This window comes from Theropithecus gelada, chromosome 18 (genome assembly GCF_003255815.1).
Source record: "Theropithecus gelada isolate Dixy chromosome 18, Tgel_1.0, whole genome shotgun sequence".
In the NCBI taxonomy this organism is placed as follows: domain Eukaryota; kingdom Metazoa; phylum Chordata; class Mammalia; order Primates; family Cercopithecidae; genus Theropithecus; species Theropithecus gelada.
In genome coordinates, this window is record NC_037686.1 from 58568599 (window position 1) to 58593497 (window position 24899).

At 36.9% G+C, this 24899-nt stretch overlaps 1 protein-coding gene across 3 annotated transcripts in view; it reads left to right on the forward strand.

The window, feature by feature from the left end:
• The first annotated feature begins 426 nt into the window (after positions 1 to 426).
• CDH7 (cadherin 7) overlaps positions 427 to 24899 on the forward strand; it is a 131697-nt gene continuing 107224 nt past the window's right edge. Inside the window, exons 1-2 of one of the 3 annotated variants that reach the window (XM_025365415.1) lie at positions 427 to 555; positions 12869 to 13274. In XM_025365415.1, coding sequence (XP_025221200.1) covers positions 13065 to 13274 — 210 coding nt within the window. In that variant the 5' untranslated portion in view covers positions 427 to 555; positions 12869 to 13064. Of the gene's footprint in view, positions 556 to 753; positions 2128 to 12868; positions 13275 to 24899 lie in introns of those variants that run through there. The other 2 variants (XM_025365414.1, XM_025365413.1) reach the window with 2 other exon arrangements.

Consider the following 24899-nt stretch of genomic DNA (forward strand, 5'->3'; position numbering starts at 1 on the left):
GCACAGGAAATCAGAGATAATAGCACGGACAAGTACAAGCCCATGTAACTGGTATTCGAAGAATTACTGCAAAGGTTAAGTTAGAATAAGTGCGTAACAGAAAGAGGACACTTTCCATTGGTAGAGTGAGAAAAATGAAACGAACGTAGTTGGAAATGATCTCTTCCCCCTCCTCACCCCTATGACAGAACACCCAGTCATCAGATTAAAACGAGCACCAGAGCAGGGGAAAACAAAGCGTGCTCAACTCCAGGGACTGCACCGTGCTCTAAAGAAAAGACCAGATCCCCTTCCTTCCTTCTCTCCTTCCTTCCACACCTTGCAAGGGTCCTCTGTCCCGCCCTGCGAGTAAATCATACACTTTGGAAGTTGTGCATTAGAGAGCCCAGCTGGAGAGAAAATTGTCTGCAAGAAAAAAAAATAGAACTAGGGCAGTCCGAGGAGATTGAAAGGGCAAAACTATCAAGCAAGAAAACTGTAAGTTCTGATTAGTTTTATGACTTTGCCTTCGTGCCTCAGGAGCTCAATTGATCACGGCTTTCACGACAGGCTAAGGTGGGTGTTGGGGGGGCAGCTTGAAAATACCCTCAAAACTCTCCTCCAGCTCCGTGCTTTCAGATGCAAATACCTCGCGGAGAGATGGATGGGCTGCAGCCCCTCCTACTTTCACCCCTCTTCTTTATTTTCCTGCGAAGGAATCCATCTGTACAGATCTGTCAGGCGGGAGGTGGAGGAGGGTGCGCGAGGGTGCGCGCGTTTGTGTGTGCGCGCGTGGCGGCCGAGCGGCTCCGTCTTCGCGTTTATTTCCAGTAGCCCCAACCGGGTCTCTGGGAGGCGCGGAAGTCTCAGTGGTTCCCCGGGCCGGCCTCCGACGGCACTGACAGCGGGCGCCCGCCGCCCACCACCGTCGGCCTCTTCTCCTCCCTCTTCGGCCCCGGCTCCAGCGCGCTCTCTGCTGCTCTCCCGCGCGCCCTCTCGCCCTCTCTCCGGCCGCGCGCTCCCGCTGGCTCCGGACCTTGCGTCTCAGCCGCCCGGGCGAGGCGGAGGGGCCCCTTTCAGCGAGCGGAGACAGCGGGCCCCGGGCGCCCGAGGCCGGGGCAGGGTCCCCGCGCGCCGCGGAGTGGGCTGTGATTGGAGGAGGAGCCCGTGCCGGGCGGGCCCGAGCGGGTGTCGAGCCGGTGCCTCCAGTCTGCCCCGCGCGCGGAGCTGCGCGCACTGGGTCCCCAAGAGCCCGCGGGAGCCCGGCAGCGGAGCGCACGTCCTTTCGGATGCACACGCCCGGGTCCCTGGCGTCTGACGCCGCGGGGAGGGCAGCGAGGCCCCAGGTGAGTGTGCCTGGCTGCGCGGGGCTGGGGAGGCGCCGCTGGGCAGATGTGCGCCCTTGCTGTGCGCCTTTGGAAGCAGGACTAATCAGTGAGCGGAGAGCGGGCGGGGATGTCCGTGCGGAGTTTCCCTTGGCGTCCCCAAGTTACTGCGTGTTGCCGTGAGACGTGGCTCTGCAAGGCAAGACAGGCTTGTGGACGGAGCTGGGGGCGTTTGGCCCGGAAAGCGGGTGTTGACAGACACCAGGTGCGACACGAGGAGTAGTAGTTGAGGGTAAGAGCAAATCCCGGCACTCTCCAGGTGCAGCGGCAAACATGGGCAGGCTGGAGCACTCTCCTCAAAGAGGAACACAAGCAGGCTCCTCCCTCGACCTCGGACTGATGGGGGCACAACTCCGCGCCGGCTGTGCCGCCGGGTTCTGCGGAGGTCTGAGGCTGGAAGGGGGTATGCGCCGCTGTGGGCAGGAGTCCTTTGAACCATCCGCTCTAGACACCTTTTACCTTTCGTGAAGGTGGAGCTCACCTCGGGGTGCCTTGCTTTTTTCCTCTGTAATTAGTATTCTGCTGATCTGGTTCATCTGCATCCTGCGTCCCCTTCGCCTGGCAGTACCTTAAGTGTGCGCTGGGAAAAGGGCGCCCTGCTTCTCTGAAGTCATGGTGGACTTCTTCATGGGTGCGCATGGTACACTGCTAGTTGCTGGTATTCAACCTTCCAGTGTGGATTAATGAGAAAAGACCCGTTGTTCTGTACCACTTCACGTTTTAGATCATTAACCCTACGGATTTCTTAAATGTCATAGTTCAGGTGAGTAAAGATTGGCAATGAGTTCACCCAGCACTGGGCAAATGGCAAGCTGTTGAGAAACCATCAAGGATTGGGTGTATCAAGGCTTTGGAGATCTGTAAACTGAACTAGGAATGTACTTATAACATCTTTTGCTTTGCAATAAATATCTTGCCTCTACTAGATCGTTTATTAAGTGAGACCTTTATGTAAGACTTGTCCTCATAATTTCTGTAACTACCAGACAGGTGTTCAGATCATTTTTCATACAGAAGTAGATAAACAGAACTTTATACAAAAAAAAAAAAAAACGAAAAATGTAAGTGACTTGTTAATATATGGCCCTTGCCAAGTGACAAGTATGGTATGTATTTTTAAAAGCAGATAACACCTCACACAAAATATGTGTATTTTAAGAGTTTAGGAGCAGTAGCAGTCTTTTGCTAAAGGAAAGTTTGCATAGACACAACATCTAAATAGTTTTAAGAGTGTCTTAATAAAGGCAAATTGTTAGGGGAGAAAAGAGCTAAGAAAAAAAAAATTGCATTTGAAGCTTTCAGTAACTCACCAAGAATTACTTCTTTCCTAACGAACTAGTTAGAGTTTGATTTACCTAAGATATTTTCTTGTTACTATATGTCAAGGGGAAATGCATGAAGAATCCTTTTCTTTCTTTTTAAGGCTATTTGGAACAGTATGAATTAAAATGCAAAAGAATTGAGGCAGGTAGGAAGACTGGCAACTTTGTGAAAGTCTTGCTTCTGTGTTAGTGTTTAATATGGAGTGGGGCAGCAGAGCAATTAGGTAACATCCAACGTTAATAGTCTTATCTGGGAAAGCTAGCCGAGTCTGTCTGAGGAAAGAAAAATAAAGAAAACAATACTCAGTGGCACAGACCATCACCCTGCTAAAAGCTATTAAGGTTTGCAGCTTTAATAAAAGGGCATTGTGCGTTTACAACGTGAGATATTATTGTAATTAAGGGCTGCAAGAGGTCATTAGAATTGTGTTAACAATCACTTGACAGACTCACAACTCTTCTTAAGTCTTCTTTTATTGATTTAATAGCACAGAGCTTTTTCCTTTCTTATAAAAGGATAATTGTAAAGCATCTATATTACTGCAATTTACCCTTGAATTGACTCTAGTGTTTAGTATCCAATGAAGAAGAGAGGGTGGAGAGCACGCGGAGTTGGCCACTGTTCAGCCTTCCTTGGCCTAAAAATCAAATGACTGTCTCGCCTCGGGCACTGTTTCTTTACTGGTTTCCCTGTTATTCAGCATTTTGCTTTTTTGATGGCAAAGCTGATATAAACTCCTCAGAGTGTGTACTGATATGAGGAAGTGAATACATTTTTGTGTTGAGCAAATACTTTTTTTTTGTCAGATCTTTCGGAAATACTTTATAAAATACTAAACTCACAGATTGTTCTGTGCTGTGGATATTTATTGCTGAATGATTCCAATCTTCCTGGGTTTTATAAGGTTTTACATTTATTGCTTTGATAGCTTGTATCACATCACGGTTCTCTCTCTTTTACACACACACAAATGTCTTTAACTTGATTGGAAGGCTTCATAGCCTTAGCTTAAATTGGAAGTTTCAGGAACTTCTAAAATAACTAACATGCATTAGTTGATTGCAAAGGGATTGAGATGGAAGCTTTTTCTTCCTTGGATGAAGGAATCAGATGCTACTTGGTGGGGTGATAAAGGGGAGCTGAGGACAAGGAAAGAAGACATGTGATCAGAGTCTTGTGTGTGACCATCTCCCCAGCGTCTGACAAGCAGAGAGGATCTAGCTGTAACCAGCAATACACGAGTGCCTCCTCTGGGGATTTGCTGGTTCTGCAGAAAGATACCCCTGCAAGCACTTCCCCCTTGTTATTCTGTGAGTCTCACAGATAAAATTACCAGTGCAAATGAATATGCAGACATCTGTCCATATCTTCATTTCAGATTATAGTATAGATTTTCATTCGGGTAGAATCTCTTTTCTGCTATTTTGCAAAGTGTTTATTGAAACCTGATGACTTTTGTTGAAGTCACATAAATCACATGTGGCACAAGGTAAATACAAGGGTAAATTAAACATTAAAGTTGATACAGCTAAGATTTCTTGTAAGAATAAATTATAAAAAAACTCTCTGGATATAATTTTACCGTTTTGTTATTACATAAATCATTCAGAAAGATTGTGCCTTGTTACTCTGTTTACTTTTTAATTTACAAAGGCTTCTTCTAGTTAATTGTAAACTCTTGTTTCCCCTTTTTAAAAATTCCTTTCACCCATGGCAGAGGTTGTGCTTGGTTGAAATTGAGTCTGTAATCCACTTTGAGAAGTTTTCTTTCTATGTTTGATAACCAGATGCACACTACAGGCTATGTGATTCATTTCCAGGGCCCCTGCCTGCATATTTAGGCCAGTTAACAGTAGGAGGTTGTGGTCTGTAGTTGTAATGTTATCTGGCCCGGGGAGCTAATGGATTTGATCACAGTTTCTTTACGTGAGAAGTCACATATCACAGAGAGTCCCCAGCCTCACTAATTAAAAGGTAAAAAATTATACCTTTTAAGTAGAAAAGAGAGGGCTCTTTCATCAAAATTAAAATTATTGAATGTAATGTTAAACTTTAAATGGCATTCAGATGAAACAAATTAATGTTCATATATGACCGTACTGGAAACTGAAGATAGCAACATTAAGTTTAGGATGATTATAATGGGAATATCAGGAGCAAGCAATCATCTCAAAATATAGGACTTATATCACCAACTGAAAGGGTACAATTGGAATGATACTTATTTTGCCAAACAAAATGGCCCCATACATAGATTTTTCTGTCCTAACATACTGTCCTGAGTTGGTACCCTATTTCTAAAATGTTCGCTAGGCTGTTGTTTAAATTTCAGTGGAAATAGTTAGCTACCTTGTGTCATAATGTAGTAGGAAGTTATTTTTGGATTCCAGAGTTGTTTAGAAGGGAAAAAGCAATTTTAAATTTGGATACAGCTCACACTTCATTTTTTTGTAAGATAGAAACATACAACCCTAGACAATAGGTTCCTTCCCCCTTTCTTCTTCGTCTGCGTTCTCTGCCCTTCTGTATGATATTTATGGTTACCATTACCTCCTTAGAAAATTAAAACTTATGGTCATATAAAAATTTAAGTACAATCAAATCTACTTTGTTTGGCTTTTAGGAAAGATGGTTTCAAAGATCACACATTGCAAAAGCACTCATTAGCAGAATGAGCAATTTTTAACAAATACTTGAAAACACTCATTACATCCAGTTATGCAATGGCTATTGGATCAGTACCTAGCTGTGTGACCTTGGGCATTTCACTGGGAATCTGTAGATTTCCATTGTATTCAAAGTAAAGAAAGGGCTACTTTGTTTTTTTTAACCTCTACTGCAGTTCAAACATGTCATCAATCTGTGGTTCCACCACTTTGGGAATCTTCAAACTTAAGGAGCAGCAGAATTTGAGGATTTTAAAATGTTTTTCCTCTAACATGAACCCTAATGAAAACCAAACTATTGCATTCTTCAGTATTGAAATAATCTCCTCTTTATTTATGTCTTAGACACTGTCCTGAATAGTGTGGCTGGTAGTGTTGTGGTTCCAAATAAAGTGTGGCTTCAGCGCTGAAAACACTCTGTCCCGGACTATTTTCTCTCTAGTGTTGTATTCTGACATCTGCTCAGTCATGAATGGGAGGGAATTAGAACATATTTTCCCCCTTTGGCATTCCCAAAAATGTATTAAGCGGTTCTACATTAAAAATAGGCGAAAGCAACAACGGATAAGTACTACCCTTTACACAAAGCAGACTACTCTAACTTTGTGGACTGGGATAAATCACAGGGAGGACGTCAGTGGTAACAGGTGGAAGCTGTACTGGGGACACGAGCAAATGAAAGTCTTCAGAGAAGACAGTGGATGAATCAGGAAGCAATCTCTTCATTGAATTTAAATAAAACCATTGAATACCCAAGGAATTCCTAAAAAGAAACAGAGTTCTTCTCCCAGACTACACAAAACAAACAAACAAACAAACACACTAGTAAATAGAAGGTTGGTCTTAAAACATTGGTAATATCTTGCATAGTTCCCTTGCTGTGGAATGCTGTCATTTCCACGTTTAAACATGTGCATCTTTCACCTTACTTAGAGATTCATTAAAAACATGCTGCTGTCTAAATGTAGTTCATCCTTAAAGCAGTCTTGGAAATGATAGTTTACTCCCAATAGGTCAACAAGATTTTTTATATTTTGTTGCTATTATTCCGACGGTGATTTCTTGTACTATTATGTTTCATAGGTCAGCCAACAAAATGTCTCAGGGAATATCAGTTAGATTCTGGAGGTGTTTGTCAGTCAACCATTATGGATTTTTTGATTCTTGTAGATTATTCTATTAAGTACACTGACAGTCCTCAAATGTCATTCCTACAGTTGTTTTTCTAGAAAATGCAAATAATTGAATTTATTTTTGGACTGCCATGCTCCATCTAGTCATAAACTATACCAATTTTTAAAAGAGAGGCACAACTTCTTTAAATCAGCATTACCAATTGACAGTAAGCTGTGTGTTAGTGTGGTATATATTAAGTATATTTCAAAACAGTTTCAGAAGACCTGAATGTGAGGCAGACTCCAGACAGCAGAGAGCATGAGCAGCTGCTCCTTGCCTCGAATTTAGAGAAACTTTGGTGGAATGTGGTCTTTAATTGTGATAAGTCGTTGCTTATTTATATTGGACTGCAACAAACATTCCAGTTCAACTTTGAGTGCCACAAAACCAAAAAGAATCCTATATTTCCTTTAGTATAACAAATAGATATTATATTACATGTTATTTCTAGAAAGCATACAGCACTGTGCACTTTTTTAAAAAGCAGTCTAGAACATATGAATTAATTGGCAATTAGACATGTTTTTAAAACTACTCTTGTGGTGATATGTTAATGTGCAATGGCTGAATATGATGTACACTTGTTATGTTTTTAGCATGCTGACTTTAAATGGAACAGGTGCTGGAAGACTTGCAGTTTTGCTGATTAGTAATTGATATGCTAATGCATAACAGTATTTTTTTTTTTTTTTTTTTTGCATAGAAGGACCTTTAGTCATTGTTTATAAGTATGAAAACACCATTTGATTAAGAGCACAATAGTCACTTGACCTGTTAAAAGTGGTTTCCTAGAGATGTCAAGTGGAGGAGAAATTCCAAGAAAACTTTATAGTAATGAATTTGTTTTGGTAAAATAACATTAGCTGTTAAAGTTAAATGGATAATAAACAGTCTACTTGAAACTAATACACTGCCACTTAGTTTAACAAAAATAATTGGAACAAAATGGTAGCATGATCAAGCGATTTAATATCAAATGATGTTGATTTAGTAAATACTGCCTAAGGGATTTTTACCTCTTCTTTTTTCTTTTTGCTTCAGTTTGTTCAAAATATATTTTTCAGTGTTTCATTTTATATTCTGATGATTAAGGTCTGTTATACTCATCACAGTACTACTTGTGATTTTCATGTATTTCAGTTTGTAAAACATGGGAAAATATTATAAATTGTTTTTTAAAATATAAGTTTTAGCCTTAAAATATCAGAGTAAACGAAATCATTTTAAATCTTCATCAGATTTTTTTTTCCTTTTCAGATTAATCATTTATCAAGTAGCCCACTACTCCCTCAGACATCTGTGATTTACCTCTGTGCCATTCTCTCCTCAGATATAACCTGTTCTTCTTGTTTTTCTCTTCAGAAATGTTCCATCTTGTTCCATATTATTACTGTCCAAAAGTTGATACAGATCTGTGGACATTCTTTCAACTGTATACCCATGCATATTTTATATTCTTTCCTGCACTTTTAAAAAGGACTAGAGATAGTGACGAGGTCAACTCTCCAAACCACATGCATGGATGCAGGGTACTCATTTTTTTCTGATGTGAATCTTGTTTTTAACTCCTGTATATGAAACTCAGATGGGAAAGGAGGTAGAAGAAAGAGAGAAGATAAACCACGTAGACTTCTAAAGAGGGATGCAATGTTTTTGCTTTAGGGCACAGATTTGTGAGACAATATATAATCCATTGTGAAAAGTCAACAATTTGTTACTCTGTACTCAAGTTCATTTAAATATAATAAAAGTTATTGTGGTGGCTTTCTACATGTTGATATTTGTGAGAATATAAAAAGCCTTATAAAGAGGTTATATAATATATGACAAAATTCTCAAGTTTAAGTTTGGGTTACTTCAGGTTGACAACCACAAAGAACTATAGGCTTTTTAAAATAATGCTTCAGAGCCCTTATTTCTCTCATGATACCCAGCTCAGGACAGAATGAAATCAGTTGAACTGCTATACTCACCTTTCTCTTGAAAATGAGATTTGATTGAAAAGGAAGGCAAACATTCGTGAAAGACTGATAAGGAAAGGTGACACCTGACCTGAGGCCATGCGACTCTTCCGCTGCTATAGAGGACATATGTTCCTGGCAGAGTTGGTTACTGCCAAAAATACTGGGGAACACATTACGAAACATCGTCACTTCAGATCACAATGGTTCACACACTATTTTCTGATTTTCGAAGTGCACTCCACAAAGGGTATGACAGGTACATTTATCTCAAAAAAGAAAATTTCATCCTCTAATAATATACACAATGCCAGTTAAATATCCTTGTGCACTCTGGTAGAATTTGGATCAGGGTAAAGATAATTTAGCTCAAGAGGTTGGCAAATACTTCAAATACTGCAGAGAAATATAATGGAATTTTCTTGAAAGTGATTGTGACTTATGAACATGGTTGACTTACCAAGGAATTTGTGTCTTGACTTGTTATATGGTTAACTTTTCATATTAAAAAATGAGGTTGATCATAATGAAAATGAGCATTGCATAGTTTCCAAATGTCAATTATGTGCCTACTTCAGTCTTAGATGCTACAGATACAACGATAGGGTGGGTCTCCTTCTTCATCAAGGTTTATGTTTGTACTAGCTGCTTTTAAAAACTCTTGATTAAAATGAGTTGTACAATTATCAAGTATCTTCCCTTCACAGACATTATTTCAATGACTTTAATGTCACCCATGCCATGTTCTGTAAATCTCTTCTCTTATATGTTCTAGCTAGTTTGATAAATCCCCAGTCTTGTTGAATGGAAGAGAAATAATCTTCAAGAGCAAGAAGAGTATATTAAACACCTCTTCTTAAAGTGAATGTTGCATTTTATAAGCAAGTCAAATGTTTCTTTTACATTCTGCCCATTATCTTGTTTTTTTGTTGTTGGTTTTTTTTTGTTTTTTTTTTTTTTTGAGACGGGATCTCTCTCTGTCACCCAGGCTGGAGTGCAGTGGCTCCCTGCAACCTCCACCTCGTGGGTTTAAGCGATTCTTGGGCCTCAGCCCCTGAGTAGCTGGGATTACAGGTGTGTGGAACCATGCCCGGCTAATATATATATATATATATATATATATATTTTTTTTTTTTTTAAATTTTTAGTAGAGACAGAGTTTCACCATGTTAGCCAGGATGATCTCAATCTCCTGACCTCATGATTTTCCCACCTCGGCTTCCCAAACTGCTGGGATTATAGGCATGAGCCACAGCGCCCAGCCCCCATTATCTTTTATTATTAACAATATGTATTTTATCACAGCTTTAAAAGAGCTAACAAAATCAATTTTACATAATTGTCAAAAAGTAGAAAAGTAGGTCCTGAAAAAATAATAGACTTTATAAGATAATTGAGTTCAGCTGCTTCATTTTGCAAATATGGAAAATAAAATCCCAGAGCGATCCAAGGTCATACAGCAAGTGGTGGAGCTCGTAGGACAGTGAATCCTGTGATCTTATCCCTAGTCCAGACTGTGTGCTTTGTTCCTCATCAGTAAACACCTAGTGAACTAAAATAAATTTCTCCAGTTCTGATATTTGTGTTTGATTTCTAAAAATTACAGAAGGTGTGCCTTTAAGAAATAAAGAGTTATATATAGCACTTTGGCGCCTTTGTATTCATCTTGATTTTTTGATTTATGACCATATGGTTCTCTGGAACCAACTACAACTATCAAAATGCTTTCACTTGGTGTAAGAGTTGTCTAAAACATTTGAACATAGATAACATTCCAGTGAAAACTAACATCAACCCATAAACTAATTTTAACATAGCCAGTTTCAAACTAAAAATATGATAATAATCCCAAGAGCTGTTTAAAAACACATTTTTGATTGCCAGGCACTATTTTTGGCATCTCATGATTTGCTCATTTAATCCTATGAAGTAGGTGCCATTATTACTATCTTTGTTTTATAGATGAGAGACTTAAGGCTTTATTTCTGGAATTTCTTAGAATTGAACTTGTTCAAGATTAGATAGTTAAGACGTGACTGGCCCAGAATTTGAATCTTTATCCGATGCAGACACCAAACAGTCTTTGCTGGTAACTAACTCCTCAACTATTGAATTCCAGAAGCTCATTTGCTCTTTAGGTTTTTAGAAGTTGAATGTATTGTCACTCTCTGAAACAATGTTACCACATCCACTCAAAACATAAAGTAGCCTAAATGATATAATTTTGCTCTATTGCATCTAAAAAATATATTATCTGGAGCCAAAGTGTTTATGTCATTGTCTTTAAGAGATAATTCATTCTCTTGAGAAGAGTGGGTGAAACTGGAACTGTTCTATGGCCACAGGCTTCACATGCTTGTCTCAGCCACCTGACCAGAACTCTAAACCATCCTTCCCCATCCCCGGGAGACTGGTTTGCCACTAGTTGAAGGAAGAAGCTACATGACTTTGCCCCTTCCCATTCTGTCAGCCATTCCTACTGAAGACCACTCTTCACGATTCTCGTCTCATTACTGGACTAATCTCTACGCTAGTATACCATGTCCAGATCAAAGTTTCAACACCTCCCTGCCTTTTAAAACTATAGGAAGCCTGCCTTTCAGATGGGTTAGTCAGACCTGTCTACGATAAACTTTCAACTTAATTAAAGTACCTATATTGAAACACCAAGGAATGATCCCAAGTTACTTGTTCTTTATAAGTCAAAGTCTAGAACAACTGGCGCTCTAGGGTGGTTTCTAAGTGGAATAAATTTATTTTTGATCCTTGGATAGGGTATCTGGATTTGGGGAGATTGTGTTCTCTGCACAGGCTGCAGTTAATGTGCTCTAATAAGAGTTACCATTCTGGTGGCTCTCAGGTACAATAATTAGATGAACATTGGATTTTTCTTAACTGCCCTCTGGAATATCAAAACTTTATAGATATATATTTTTAAATGTATGCATTCATTTTGACAGTTCATTGCACAAAGTCATTGGACACTGTTCTAGTAGTGTGAACTATTTAAAAATTTGATAAATTTGTATATATGTATATATTTATTTCACATTTCTTTTACTATATATAGTATTTTCTTAAGAAATTTGACTATCAAAAGTATTTTTTTATTGCATAACAGACACTCCTCTTACACAAGGGACAGTTAGAAAGACTGAAAAGCTTATGAGGATAGTGCATTTTCTGCCTTAATGGGGAGACATTTTTTGGCTTTTGGCTTTATATTGTCAACGCTATATTTGTCTCCCTAAAAAAAACAACAAAAAAAAAACCCAAAAAACAGAAATAGGCAAATGATACTTTTTTGCCTTAATTATTCTATTGTTGATTTATTTATAGGAAGTAAAATGAATTCATAAACCAAAGTGCAACATAGTGAGTTAAGTGAGCACTTTGTCATAAATTCTCATTCCTCTGTGTTTTAGGGGTGTGTTCGAAAGTTTGTTTTGTAGCTGATTTTATATCTCTTGCATAATCAGAATTCTGTAACTGAAATAAATAGACATTAGAATAAAAGGGCTTTTCCATGCTTCTGCTAAAGCACCTCCTGGGTGCATGCCAACAATGAATGGGCCTCACAATTACAGCTGAGTTTTCTTACTCTTCTGTTGGTCAACGTAATTCAGTTCTATCAATGTTTATGTAGGGAGGCCCTACTATGCACAACTCATGCTTCAAGATGGTCAATAAATAATTGTAAAATAGCAAGTAACCGCAGTGCAATAGCATAAGCTAACATGCTACACAGCATACATGACAATAAGTTCGAAGGATGGAAAATGGAAACTACTGAGCTTTTCAGCTGATCACAATCAAATCAGAACACATCAAAACAGCTGGTGTTCTGTGACTCAGAATCAATCAACCAGTTTTGCATCACCTCATACTTCTTTATTTCTCTTTCCAGTTTCACAGAAGAGATTTAAACCAGCATATGTCCTTCCCATTTGGTTAAATTTCTGCTTTGAGTTGCTTTGCTTTCACATTCTAATACCAATGAATGAAAATCACTGTAATATAAAATAAAAAAAAATAAAGGCTAACATTAAAATGATTTTTAAAATGATGCTGCTACATTTGTGTAAAATAAACCATATGCTCAAATAAAATGCCCTAGAAGAAAAGTGATACTTTAAAGTAGTGTTATGAAATGAAGATAATTCTGCATCAGCTGTATTTATGTAATTCACAAATATAACAATGTTTATTATAATTTTCTAAGTATATAATTAATATTTTAATTATACAAAAATGATATTTGTATAATCTTAGGAAATTTGTATAGTCTTAAGAAAATCAATAGTAGGCTAGTAAATGAATGCTAACTATTACTATGTGTTTTGGTTCCTGACACCAGCTCTTCTCTTTGTTCTGATAGGTACTTATTACACCATTCTTTGGCGAAGGCTATTCAGCAGTGGTGACCTCTTCCAATCCAACACTCTACAAATTATTATCTCTGGACTCCCAGCTGACACCCTGCCGGAGGCAAGAGCTACTAAGCCAACTGGAACTGTGCCTTTTCTCTTGTCAAGGTTTTTTTCTTACACAGGAAAAAGAAAGAAAAAAAAAAGATGAAGTTGGGCAAAGTGGAGTTCTGCCATTTTCTGCAGCTAATAGCTCTTTTCCTGTGTTTTTCTGGGATGAGTCAAGCGGAACTCTCAAGGTCCAGATCAAAGCCCTATTTCCAATCAGGGAGGTCCCGGACCAAGCGCAGCTGGGTGTGGAATCAGTTCTTTGTGCTGGAGGAATACATGGGTTCAGACCCCCTCTATGTAGGAAAGGTAGGGTATGTGACCTTTCAAAGTTATAAATGATTATTGTCCATGTCTGTGGTTGGATGAAAAACTGCTATACACACACACACACACACACACACATATATATATATATATTTTTTGCTATGGGGATGATAAATACAAGACATCATTTCTATGAAAGACTTAATGAAGGTTTTTGGCGATAGCCACTGCGAAGTTGTAATCAGGGTATAATACTCATTACAGTGAAGCTGTATCTTAGGGAATGATGCTTCATTCCTAAAAACAGATGAGGATTCTACAGAGCCCTAGTTTACCATGGTTGTAACACACTAAAACTGTCGTTGCCAAAGTAGAGCAAGACTATTCACAAAAAATGAAGAGTGGTAGGTTCTTATAGCCAGTTGGTTTCAGCTGCTGCTTTTGGGCTGTTGTGAAAATGATGTCCATGCTAACATTCATATTTAGATATCCTTCCCTCATACTTGCAGTGGAAAAACTGCAAAGTGAAACTATTGAGCCTAATGTTTCTAAATTATGAACCATTCAAACCCACTTTTCTTAGCAATCTTGTTTTGATGGGATGTGTGTGTGTGTGTGTGTGTGTGTGTGTGTGTATTTTAGGTTGCTTTAAACATTTTCCTTTGGATTAAAAATGATGGTGGACAGATGTCAGTTAGAAACGGTATCAGACAGCTGATGGGCAGTTCATGGTGCATTTATTTATTGCGTGACCAGGTGTTAGCTGGATAGACATTGTTTCTCACAGCTTCCTTCTGTCTGAATATTTGAGAAGGAGATTTTCATTGGAGAACTTCCTGAACCAAAAGATGCTTCTAGAAAGCATGACCTTTCCTCTGCCATTTGACCTATCATGTTCCCAGTTCGTGGTCTACTTCTGGTTCAGTTATTTTAATATTTGTAAAGGCCTACTGAGTCTCTCAATTTGGTACTGAGTACTGGTGAAGGTTTTCTAAATAGGGTATATTAGCAAGAAATCTGTGCCTCTGTATTTTTACGCTTCATTCTGTCAGTTCTATATTTGTCTTCCTGGTAAAATGAAGCATAGCTACCTAATGAGTTTATCTACAAATCAATTTTTCAACTTTAGAAGGTAGAGGAATAATCTTGGTGATTTACTCCATGGGTCCTTTTCTTCGTTTGAGCGCACCTTAAGTAAGGGCAAAAATTATTTTTGTTCATGAGCATCTACATCAATCAAGGTAATCGGTATTATATTTATTATTTCATTTTAATGTCTCTATATTTTATAAATACTGACTTTTACTGCCTTGTAAACAAAAGGATATTAATAAGTTAAAGGCTTCTAGGGATGTGAATTAGGATTTTTTTTTTTTTTTGGTCCAGTTATAGCATTTTCCTACCTAAGCTTATGTAAATACAGAGGTGTTTTGTGTACAAATATATATTTTTATAGCCATTCTACCAGTAACACCATCATGTTTACTATACTTTTATATGCTAAATTTCTGTCTCACTCTCTTTTTACTTGTTTTCTTATAAAGAAATTGAGAAGAGTAACCATAATGATCAGGATTTGATTAGGAAACTAGCTCTTAATTTCATTCATTTTTAATGGACATTTAACAAAGTCATCTAACTTTCTTAAATGGACAGATCTGTAATATTCAAGTAACATATAAAAGGAAGTAATAGTTATTAAGCAAAATCATATTTTGTGACAATGTAAAATTTTCTAAAAGCAGCAAAAATGTTTCCAAAGTAAATGCCATTTAATTTGGTGTTAAGTGGAGTTGCTTGGGTGAAGTTGACATTTAAAAAATCAATATAGTTTTAAAATTTAAGTGCCCTTCTTTTGAATTTCACAACCTTCACATAATAATTCAGAATGCTTATTCCATAAAACTCCTATAAGTCCATTTAAAATTATGAAGAGATATGCCCCTATGTTACTTAAATTCCGTATACATACAAAATTACTGGGCAACGGTGTTATTTTTCTAAGAGAAATTGTGTAGTTAACAAGAAACATTATATACTTCCCTTTCAAGTAATCAAAGAAGGTCACTTATATTTATATGACAGAAATTAGTTCATGTTTATCTTTTGCATGCTGTATATTGGGAGTTCAGTGTCGCCTTTCATAGTAAATTGTCCAGGATGGAAATGGATTTAAGTTTTTTAAAAATTGACTAAAATACAGAAAAATGGCTGTAACATAATTTGAGATGGAGGGAGAATTTATAGACAAGAGAGACAAATACAAGGCCTTACAGGAACAATTTTCATATATCCTTGGAAAAAAAGTGGCAGAGAACTTGAGTACTATAGATTTTGTATTTGAGATGATGAAATTATCCTTTTTATTAATAATTTGGTGGTCTGAATAAGCAGAGATATAACAACTTTGACTTAAGTATATTTTTTTATTACTTGGGTAAATAGACACATTTTCTTTTCTTTTCTTTTCCTTCTTTCTTTCTTTTTTTTTTTTTTGTTAGTTTGGGGAGGTGATGTCTATGCCCAGATATGTTTATAGGACAGAAAGAACTGAAAGTTATAGAAGAAGATGTGAAGAAATGGCTGGGCAGATAATCATAGAAAGAAAAGAAAGAACCTAATTAATCAGTGCTTTTCACAGATGTATATTCAACCTAGGCTAGTTAGATGGTCACACTCTTAGTCATCCTAACGCAATCTAGCTATTTGGGTAATTTGGAAAATATGGGTGATGACTTTGATACATTTTATACCTTAACTTGATCACATAATGGATAACTACAGTATGTGTCAAATTGACATCATTTTTATTTTCTTGCTCTACCACTTTCTACTAGTTGTATAACTTGGAGGCAAGTTGCCTAATATCATTAAGTTTAAGTTTTCTAATCTCTAAAATAGAAAAACGGTATCCACAATTCAATTCTGTTACTGAATAAATCAATTAAAATATTTATGACATTCAATTACTCTAGACATTATTATACTTTATATTTCACTACATATTATAAATTAACTTAGTTGTGGATCATCTGTTTTGTTACATGTCAAGTGTTATCTGTGTGGTTCCTCAGATGAAAGCCAATATTATTTTATGTTCTAATAGTGTTTATATTTATTCCAGTTAATTATAGGAATGTCTGTTCTGGGGGTGCTTAACAATGCAGCTTTTAGAAATTATTTATATACGGTTAAACTATGGTGGGGATATAATTAATGGGTAAAAAATTCAGTCCTTAATAGAAGAACTTCAAATGTTAGAGAAATTATGCCTGTGAGTTATTTTAGACTTTCAAATTTCGAGTCCATGTTAATGGCAAGTGAGCAGCAAGATCAATTAAATGACTCTTCAGTCAATAAAATTTGGTCATTAAGACATTGAAGGTAATGAGGCTATAATATGGCTTTCAAGCATATTATTTTAGGTAGTTTACTGAGTTGGTTTTTACATATGATAACCAAAGACCAAAGTAGAACAGTCTGTTGAGTGGAACCAGGAGTGCTTCTAGAACCCATACTCAGGAACCACCAGGGCACAGACTTCTGGGCTATGCTAGACTCTGATGGTGCAACCTTTGTCGTTAGCTTCCCATCATTTTCTTGTGAAATAAGTTGATAAGCCCCTGACCCTAAATGTATAGACTGAAGGAAGGAGTCCTTGGGTGTTACTCTGAGTTCTGTTTTAAAAAATAATAGTGCCCTTTCCTTGCATGTATGATTTAATTACCATCATGCCTGTTTTCTTGTTTTTATATGGGAAGAAGGAAGGGGGGAGGATCCTGTCTTTTCTCCTTTTCATTTATATCACCCCTCCCGTGGTTATTTACGGTATGTAGGAGGTCACAGTTTCCACCCATTTCATTGGATCACACTGCATTTTTTCACCCCAGTCTTTTACTCACCTTGGCATTACTCACTTGATGTCCCCTTGTCCCCTAATTATCTGACGGAAAAAAAAAAAAAAATTGTCTACAAAACCACTCAGCCTCTGTTCCAGGTATTAAGTGTTTTTCATCTTTCCTAACTGTAATGGGCTGCCAGCTGATCGCTGTGCCCTAGGCCGTTACTTTCACTGAAATGTGTGCTTCGTGCCTCTTCCACAATCGCTCCCCTAGCTGTTAACATCACTCTTGCTTTTTTTTTTTTTTTTTTTTTACTACTCCCCTTTTTTCCCAGCTTATTCAGGGAAAATGTATACCTATTACCCCAGTACGAATCAAATACATAGAAATGCAGTTTGCAGGATTGGCTTTGCTTTAAATGTAAGCTAACTTGGAAGTATTGGTGAGCATTTTGAATGCATTTAATTATACTTCAGCTGTATCTCTCACCAAGAAATTATCTACCTCCTGATATCTAAAGATACATTCAGTGTTCCAAAAAGAAAGTTTCATATTGAAAATAGGTTGTGTTTATTTTAAAAAACTTGGGTTACAAATTAGATTCCTTAACTGGAAAATTTTTTATTAGATACAGAAAAGGTCAATAATGAATGCCAAGTATGAGCAACAGGAGAGAACATAGTCATCATAGTAACATTTACAGGTTATAGATTTTGTTGAGAAAAGACGAACAGGAAAAGTGTCCTCTGAAAATGTAGATTGCCTAACACCAGGTCAACTCTTAGAAGAAAAAAAGACAGTTGATTTTTTCTAGTAATGAGTAGAAACCCCATTTTCATAGTAACTTTACAACCAGAGTTAATTTGTAAAGGCACTTGTTCTTTGTCAGTTTGCTGATAGACGTGTGAAATTCCTGGTGATTTCAAAAGAAATTTGGACACGGATCAGCTCTATCAGATGCAAATAAGTTCAGATTTTTAGAAATACTTCTTGGCAGTTATATTTAGCTCTTATAATGCTCTAATAAACGAATCAATTGTCATTTTGTTTTATTCTTACCATTTTGTAAATAACATGTTAGGTTGTGCCACTAAAATGCGGAAACCCACCGTTTATTCAGCTTAATATGGCTAATTATCTTAAAAAGTCATCTTAGTTCAGAAATGAAGGTTATAATTACCGAAGGCTTTAACTATACAGCTAAAAGTTGGACAGAATGGAGGACTTTCAGTTATTTGCCTGATTATAGCCGAACTAGATACTCTAGATTGGACTCCACATTTCCTGATTGTCTATGTATTTTGATCAAAATCATTTAAAAATTCTGCCTTTTTAACCATGTTTGTATTTATGTGCAGTCTACTTGCCTCCTATTTTGTGATTAAAACAGCAAACATTTTCAAATACTGTCTATATTAGTTGTGTTTTTTTGTTCTTGTTGTTTTGAGATGGAGTCTTGCGCTCTCACCCAAACTGGCTTGCAGTGACGCAATCTCAGCTCACTGCAGCCTCTGCCTCCCGGTTCAAGCAATTCTCCTGCCTCAGCCTCCCCAGTATCTGAGACTACAGGCATGTACCACCACACTTGGATGGGTTTTGTAGTTTTAGTAGAGACGAGGGTTTCATCATGTTGGCCAGGCTGGTTTCAAACTCCTGACCTCGCGTGATCTGCCTCCCAAAATGTATATTAGCTGTGTTTTAACATTGTATTTATTTTGAGGTTTTAGGTGCAGAGGACAAGATATAAACTGAAATGATGATTGAGTTTTTTCTCTACAAAGTGCACTGTAATTGTTTGGACAGGCTTTATGTGCATTGCTCATAGATACAGAATCACGGGATCTGCAGCCCTCCGTGACTCACCAGGATACACGACAGAATTGGATAAGCAGCAGGACAGTCACTGAGACTTCACTGGGTTGAGCATATGTAGGCAAGGACTATATTGGGAGAAATTGGGTCCTCATTGTTTTGTATGATTTATATTGATTATATGCCTTAGGTTGATTACCTGAGAGAAACGCTAGTTTGTACAAACATGGTTAACTTTGTATCCAAGAAAATCTGTTGTATGCTGCTAAACCTACCCTCTGTGTTTTCTTTCTTCTTGTTTTTCTCCTTTTTATTTTCAAATATTTATCACATACTTATACTGTGATTGATAATGTGCTAGATAGAAGCATTAAAAAACAAACTTGTTCATACAATTCACAGTCTGGTTGATAAGCCAAGCAGGTAACCCTATGACAGTGGATAGCAGTAAATCCCAAAGCTAACCAACGGCTGTGGAGGTGGTTACCACAGAGGAAGAACTCACAGATCCAAGAACAAATGCTTGCATGAGGACACCTGGTGCACCTCTGTGATTTTGTATCTTTTTCATACAATCTTCAAATCAAAGTAAAAGCAAATTATCTTCTTAGAAAATAGGGCAGAGTTTTCTAAAACTATATTGACAGAAGCTTTATGTGGTGGAAAGATCAGAAAGCAGAAACTCCAGGTTAAAGTAGCAATTTTCTCGTTATTTTAAACACAGCCCTGAAACAATAAGTTTTGATTTTCTCATCTGTAAAATGTGATCAAATTGGTAAAGTTTTAAACTTTTTTATTTTGAACTAATTTCAAACTTATAAATAACGTTGCAAAGTGCTATTCTCTAATCCAGCTTTTTCAAATGGTAATATCTTACCTGACTACAGCAATTATTTAAGCTAGTAAATTAACATTGATACAATACTATTTACTAATTAACAGCAAATATTCAAAATTTACCAGTTGTTCTAATAAAGCGTTAAATACTTGTTTCTGGCAGGAACCAATTCAATATCACACCTTTCATCTGTCCTGTTTACTTACATTTTCCAGTCCGGGATAGTTCCTTAGTCTTTCATTGTCATTCTGACCCATAATTGGGTAGAACATCTTATAATATGACCCTGTCTCGTGTTTCTTCTTAATGCATATGTTTCAGGGAATATATTTTTGGCAAGTATAAGACAGAAGTGATGCTTTTCTCTTCTCACTGTATCACGTCAGAAGATAGAAGATGCTGACATGACTCATTCATAATGATGTTGAGTTTGATCACTTGGTTAAGGGGGCGGCTGCCAAGTTCTTCCATGGAATGAACATTATCTGGAAGTTCTAAAATCTTGAAAGAGATAGAAAATAACCTAAGCTCTCATTACAGATGGGAATAAATACTACTGCTGGTTTGAGGGAGGTGCAAGGGTTGATTCCGTACAATCTGTTGTCCATGTTTAGAATGAGGAGTGTGAGCCAGATTTAAAATCTGTAAGACAGTTAGGTAATGTTCATAATTTTATGCAGCAATTGACTGTCTCAAAAATGCATCGATTTAAGATGTCAAAGGGCAATTGATTTTGCTTATTTTTTTTCTGAACCATGCAATAATATTCTTTATAGTCCAGAATTGCAGGAAAGTTTTCACTAATATAGAGTTAAAAATAAGAGCTTTTTCTGCACATTGCCTACAAAATGGAAAGAATTGTTTTGCATTGTAAGGTTGGGCTCCAAATACTTAGCCATCTTAATTACAAATGAAACATTGTTTTGGAATAATAAACACTTATAATCCTATAAGTTAAAGAACTAACACAAGGCATTACAATCTGATGTATTACATTTTAATATATTCACAGGGTTGAAATCTAAACAACTCATAGAATTATATTCAACGTTGAAAAAAATTAGTAATGACAGTTTCTTCTAATTATTCTTGTTTAAAACTTATATTCCTGTTGCCTCGTCAGTAATTATTAAATCTTTAGAAAGCCTTGTGAATTAGAAAGGTGTCGTTCTTATGTTAGAGTTCAAGTAATGTATATGTTTGGTAATAAAATAAGTAAAATAATGGAACAGCATTAGAATTATAATGGAGAAGAGCTAGAAGGCATATCAGATGTCTACAATGAATAATTATCATTTTTTAAAATCTTAAAATTTTAAGATTTAAAATCTTAAAATTAATACTACTCTGTCATAATATCAACCAATCGTATTTTGAAGATAGATATAATTTCAGTATTGTATTTGTCTGTTCTGGTTTCCATAACAAAATATCAGATTAGATAACGATAGAAATTCCTTACTCATAGTTCTGGCTGAGAAGTCCACAATCAAAGTGCCAGAAAAGTCAGTTTCTGGTGGTGCTTTTTTCTTGGCTTGAGGACAGCACAGCCTTCTCCATGTCCTCATATGGCAGAAGAGAAAAATTTCTTACTATTTTAATGAGGCTATCAGTGTTATGGGATTCAAGTCACAACCACATAACCTCATTTAACCTTAGTAAACTTGCAGAAGACATACCTACAAATCAGTCAGATTGGGAGTTAGGGTTTCAGCTTATGAATTTTGAAGGGTGGAGGGTCATGACTCAGTTCATAGCAAGTACCTAAATTCATTATAATTCATAGGAAATGAATGAATAACAAGTAATTGTTGACAATACTAATGTAATCTATAGTTTAGTTTTAACAAGTAGAAGTTTACATAGCAGTTTCAAAAAAGTATTAGAGCTGGACACAGTGGCTTATACCTGTAATCCCAGCATTTTGGGAGGCCAAGATGTATGGATCTCTTGAGGTCAGGAGTTTGAGGCCAGCCTGGCCAACATGGTGAAACCCCATCTCTACTTAAAAAAAAAAAAAAATATATATATATATATGTGTATATATATGTATATATATAGACATCATCGCCTGTGCCTATTGTATTCCCAGCTACTTGAGAGGCTGAGGAAGGAGAATCACTTGAGCCCGAGAGGTGGAGGCTGCAGCGAGCCAAGATCATGCCACTGCAATACAGCCTGGTCTACAAAGTGAGACTCTGCCTCAAAAGAAAAAAAAAAAAAATACAGTATTAGAAAAATAGTTTAACTGAAGGTTTAGAAATTTTACCCATGTTTGCTTCAGTCAACTGTAGGTCTCAGGCCAAGAGCCTGAGAATTACCTTCTGTCCTTTTGCCATGCAAACAAAAAAGAAAGAGCCAAAAGACATTGGGGGAAAACAAACCAGTATGGGGAGGCCATCTACATTTCTAGTTAGGCTAGAATCTTTGTCTTTTGTAAGATAAATGCAGAAGAGTAATTTCTCAAGATGGGGCTGTGTTACAGGAATGGTAATTAAAGTACCAGAACCAAAATGATTAACATCATTCTAGCAAGTTGTGTGTGTAAACAGTGCAGAATTATCTGATAAGAATGCTTCCCTTAGAATGTTTGCTTATCTCCTTCGTTAAAATGCTGACATGTTTTAAGGTATTTAACTGAAAACACACAATCAAAATTTGGACAACACATACATAATGTTCAACAGATGTGAGTTTGAAAGATTTGTGATGATCACCAGTGAAATTAGTCAAACCATGCTTAAATTAGATTTTTCTGATTTGTGAGTCATTTAAGGGTCCATATTGGAGTGGAATCTGTATGGAGAAGAAAAGATTACACATTCCGCACTTGATTCTTTGCAATGAAGAAGAAATAAGATAAAAATCGGCATTTTCGTTCCCATAAAATATCTGAGAAACTCAGTTCTGTATTTCTCATCTACTCTATCTCTGATGCAGTTTACATAATTTTCTCAACTGAAGCATAAGAGCTGAATTTAGGTGGTTAACTGATATGTTTTGCTTTATCTGGAGAAGCAGATACTGGGGAGTTCTAGTCATTGGGATTTGATTTAATTACACCTAAGAACATGTGGCCATCAACAGTTAAAAAGGATTACGAAAGAAATAGATGAAAATTATCACATTGAAAAATTATCACATTTGTTAAGCTGAAGTCATACATAAGGCTTATAATGAAATGTAGAGTCTATAATATGACGTAAAATAAAAGTAACTGCATTATACGGCATAGACACAACCTTAGAAAAGTGATTTTTACAAGGTTAGTATCTAGTGATGAGATAAAGTTTAAAGCTTGCTATTGAAATTAAAAACACAAACTTTAATGCAAAGGCTAAGTTATCTTCTTGGCTGATCATTGTAATGCTTGCAAGGAGACTTTTACCTATGGCTGCACAGCTGCATTCAGTGATTTTGGAAGAGCAGTTGTGAAGCGTAATGACCTGAAACAAGACAGTTTTCCCATTGATTAGATCATCTGTGGGAAACATGAGTACAACCAATGATGGAAAATACATATGAGTAAGTGTGGATTCAGGGTTAGGGTCAGAGGAGGAAGTTCATTCTGTTTCAGATCCAAATCAGATTTCACAGGGGATATTTATGACTGAAACAATATTTGAATGACTGACATCTTATATGTATATTTTTCTCAGTGCTGCTCTCTTCACCTTGTCTGTGGCTTCCAATTTATGTTTAATTTCTCTGTAAACTCTGGGCACATTGATAAAGTCCAGTTTTTCAGTTTTTTACTTAACTTTTAACTTTCTGCTCAACCAGAGCTAAGGCATGTGTGCAAGAAATAGAAAGTTTAAGGAGGAAGGAGTTCAGGCTACCTCGGAGGTTCAACAGTCATACAACAGCTCTTTTTATTATTTTTCCAAGCATCGTCTTGGAATTCACCAAAAAATATAAAGTATATAATTTTGGTCATAAAATACACGTAAATCACATGTAGTGATTTTATCAAATTATATAAATGCCTTAAACTTGAATATAAATATCATATGAATATCATATATGTTAACTAAAAAGAAAAAATATATTCTTCTTCTTATTGTATTTTAATATTAGGGTTTCTTGGGGCTTTAAAATTCATTTACTTTAGGTTCTTGAATTCAGAAATTCTTTGTACAAATCACTGATGAGTGATCAGGTAGCCTGAGGTCCATCTCTTAGTGGAAGCAGGAGTTGTCTTAAAAATACACATTTCAGGCCAGGTGCGGTGGCTCACGCCCGTAATCCCAGCACTTTGGGAGGCTGAGGCGGTTGGATCACGAGGTCAGGAGATCAAGATCACCCTGGTTAACATGGTGAAACCCCGCCTCTACTAAAAATACAAAAAATTAGCCGAGTGTGGTGGCAGATGCCTGTAGTTCCAGCTACTTGGGAGGCTGAGGCAGGAGAATGGCGTGAACCCGGTAAGTAAAGTATTGAAGATACAGACAGGAAATGGGTGTTGAACCCAGAAGGTGAGGATTTTTTCAAAGTAACATGGAAAGATGGAAGCTTTTTGTTTTGTATTCTCATAGAGAATTGGAAGTTATGTGGCAATTCCTATGTTGTATGATTGTCTTTTGCTACGTTTCCTAACACAGATGACATAGACAGTAATGAATTATGATTATGCCAGTGCATAGAGAGGAGGTTTAGCCTAGTAGTTTTCATTGTGATGCTGAGTGTGGAAGATGTGACTGTGAGTCTCAGCATTGCTATTTACTTTGAAATGGCTCAGCTTTTCTCCACTTAATTTCTGTAAAATGGGTTTAACAATAGGTCTCATGTAATACAATTGTTGTCAAGACTAAATAAGTTAACCTATATAAAGACTTCTTGTTTTATATACAGCAAACATTAATTAAGGATTAGTTGTTAATAATAGTGGCACATATTTTTATTCTGCATTCAATTGCTACTTTCTATAACTGGCCTAATTCAGGTGCTTTATTTTCAAGCATATTTTTAAAACAACCTAAAGAATGAGGCAGGGATGTCCAATCTTTTGTCTTCCTTGGACCACACTGAAAGAAAAAGAATTGTTTTGGGCCAAACATAAAATACGGTAACACTAATGACAGCTGATGAACTGAAGAAAAAAATGCATAATTTTTTTTTTTTTTTTTTTTTTTGAGACGGAGTCTCGCTCTGTCGCCCAGGCTGGAGTGCAGTGGC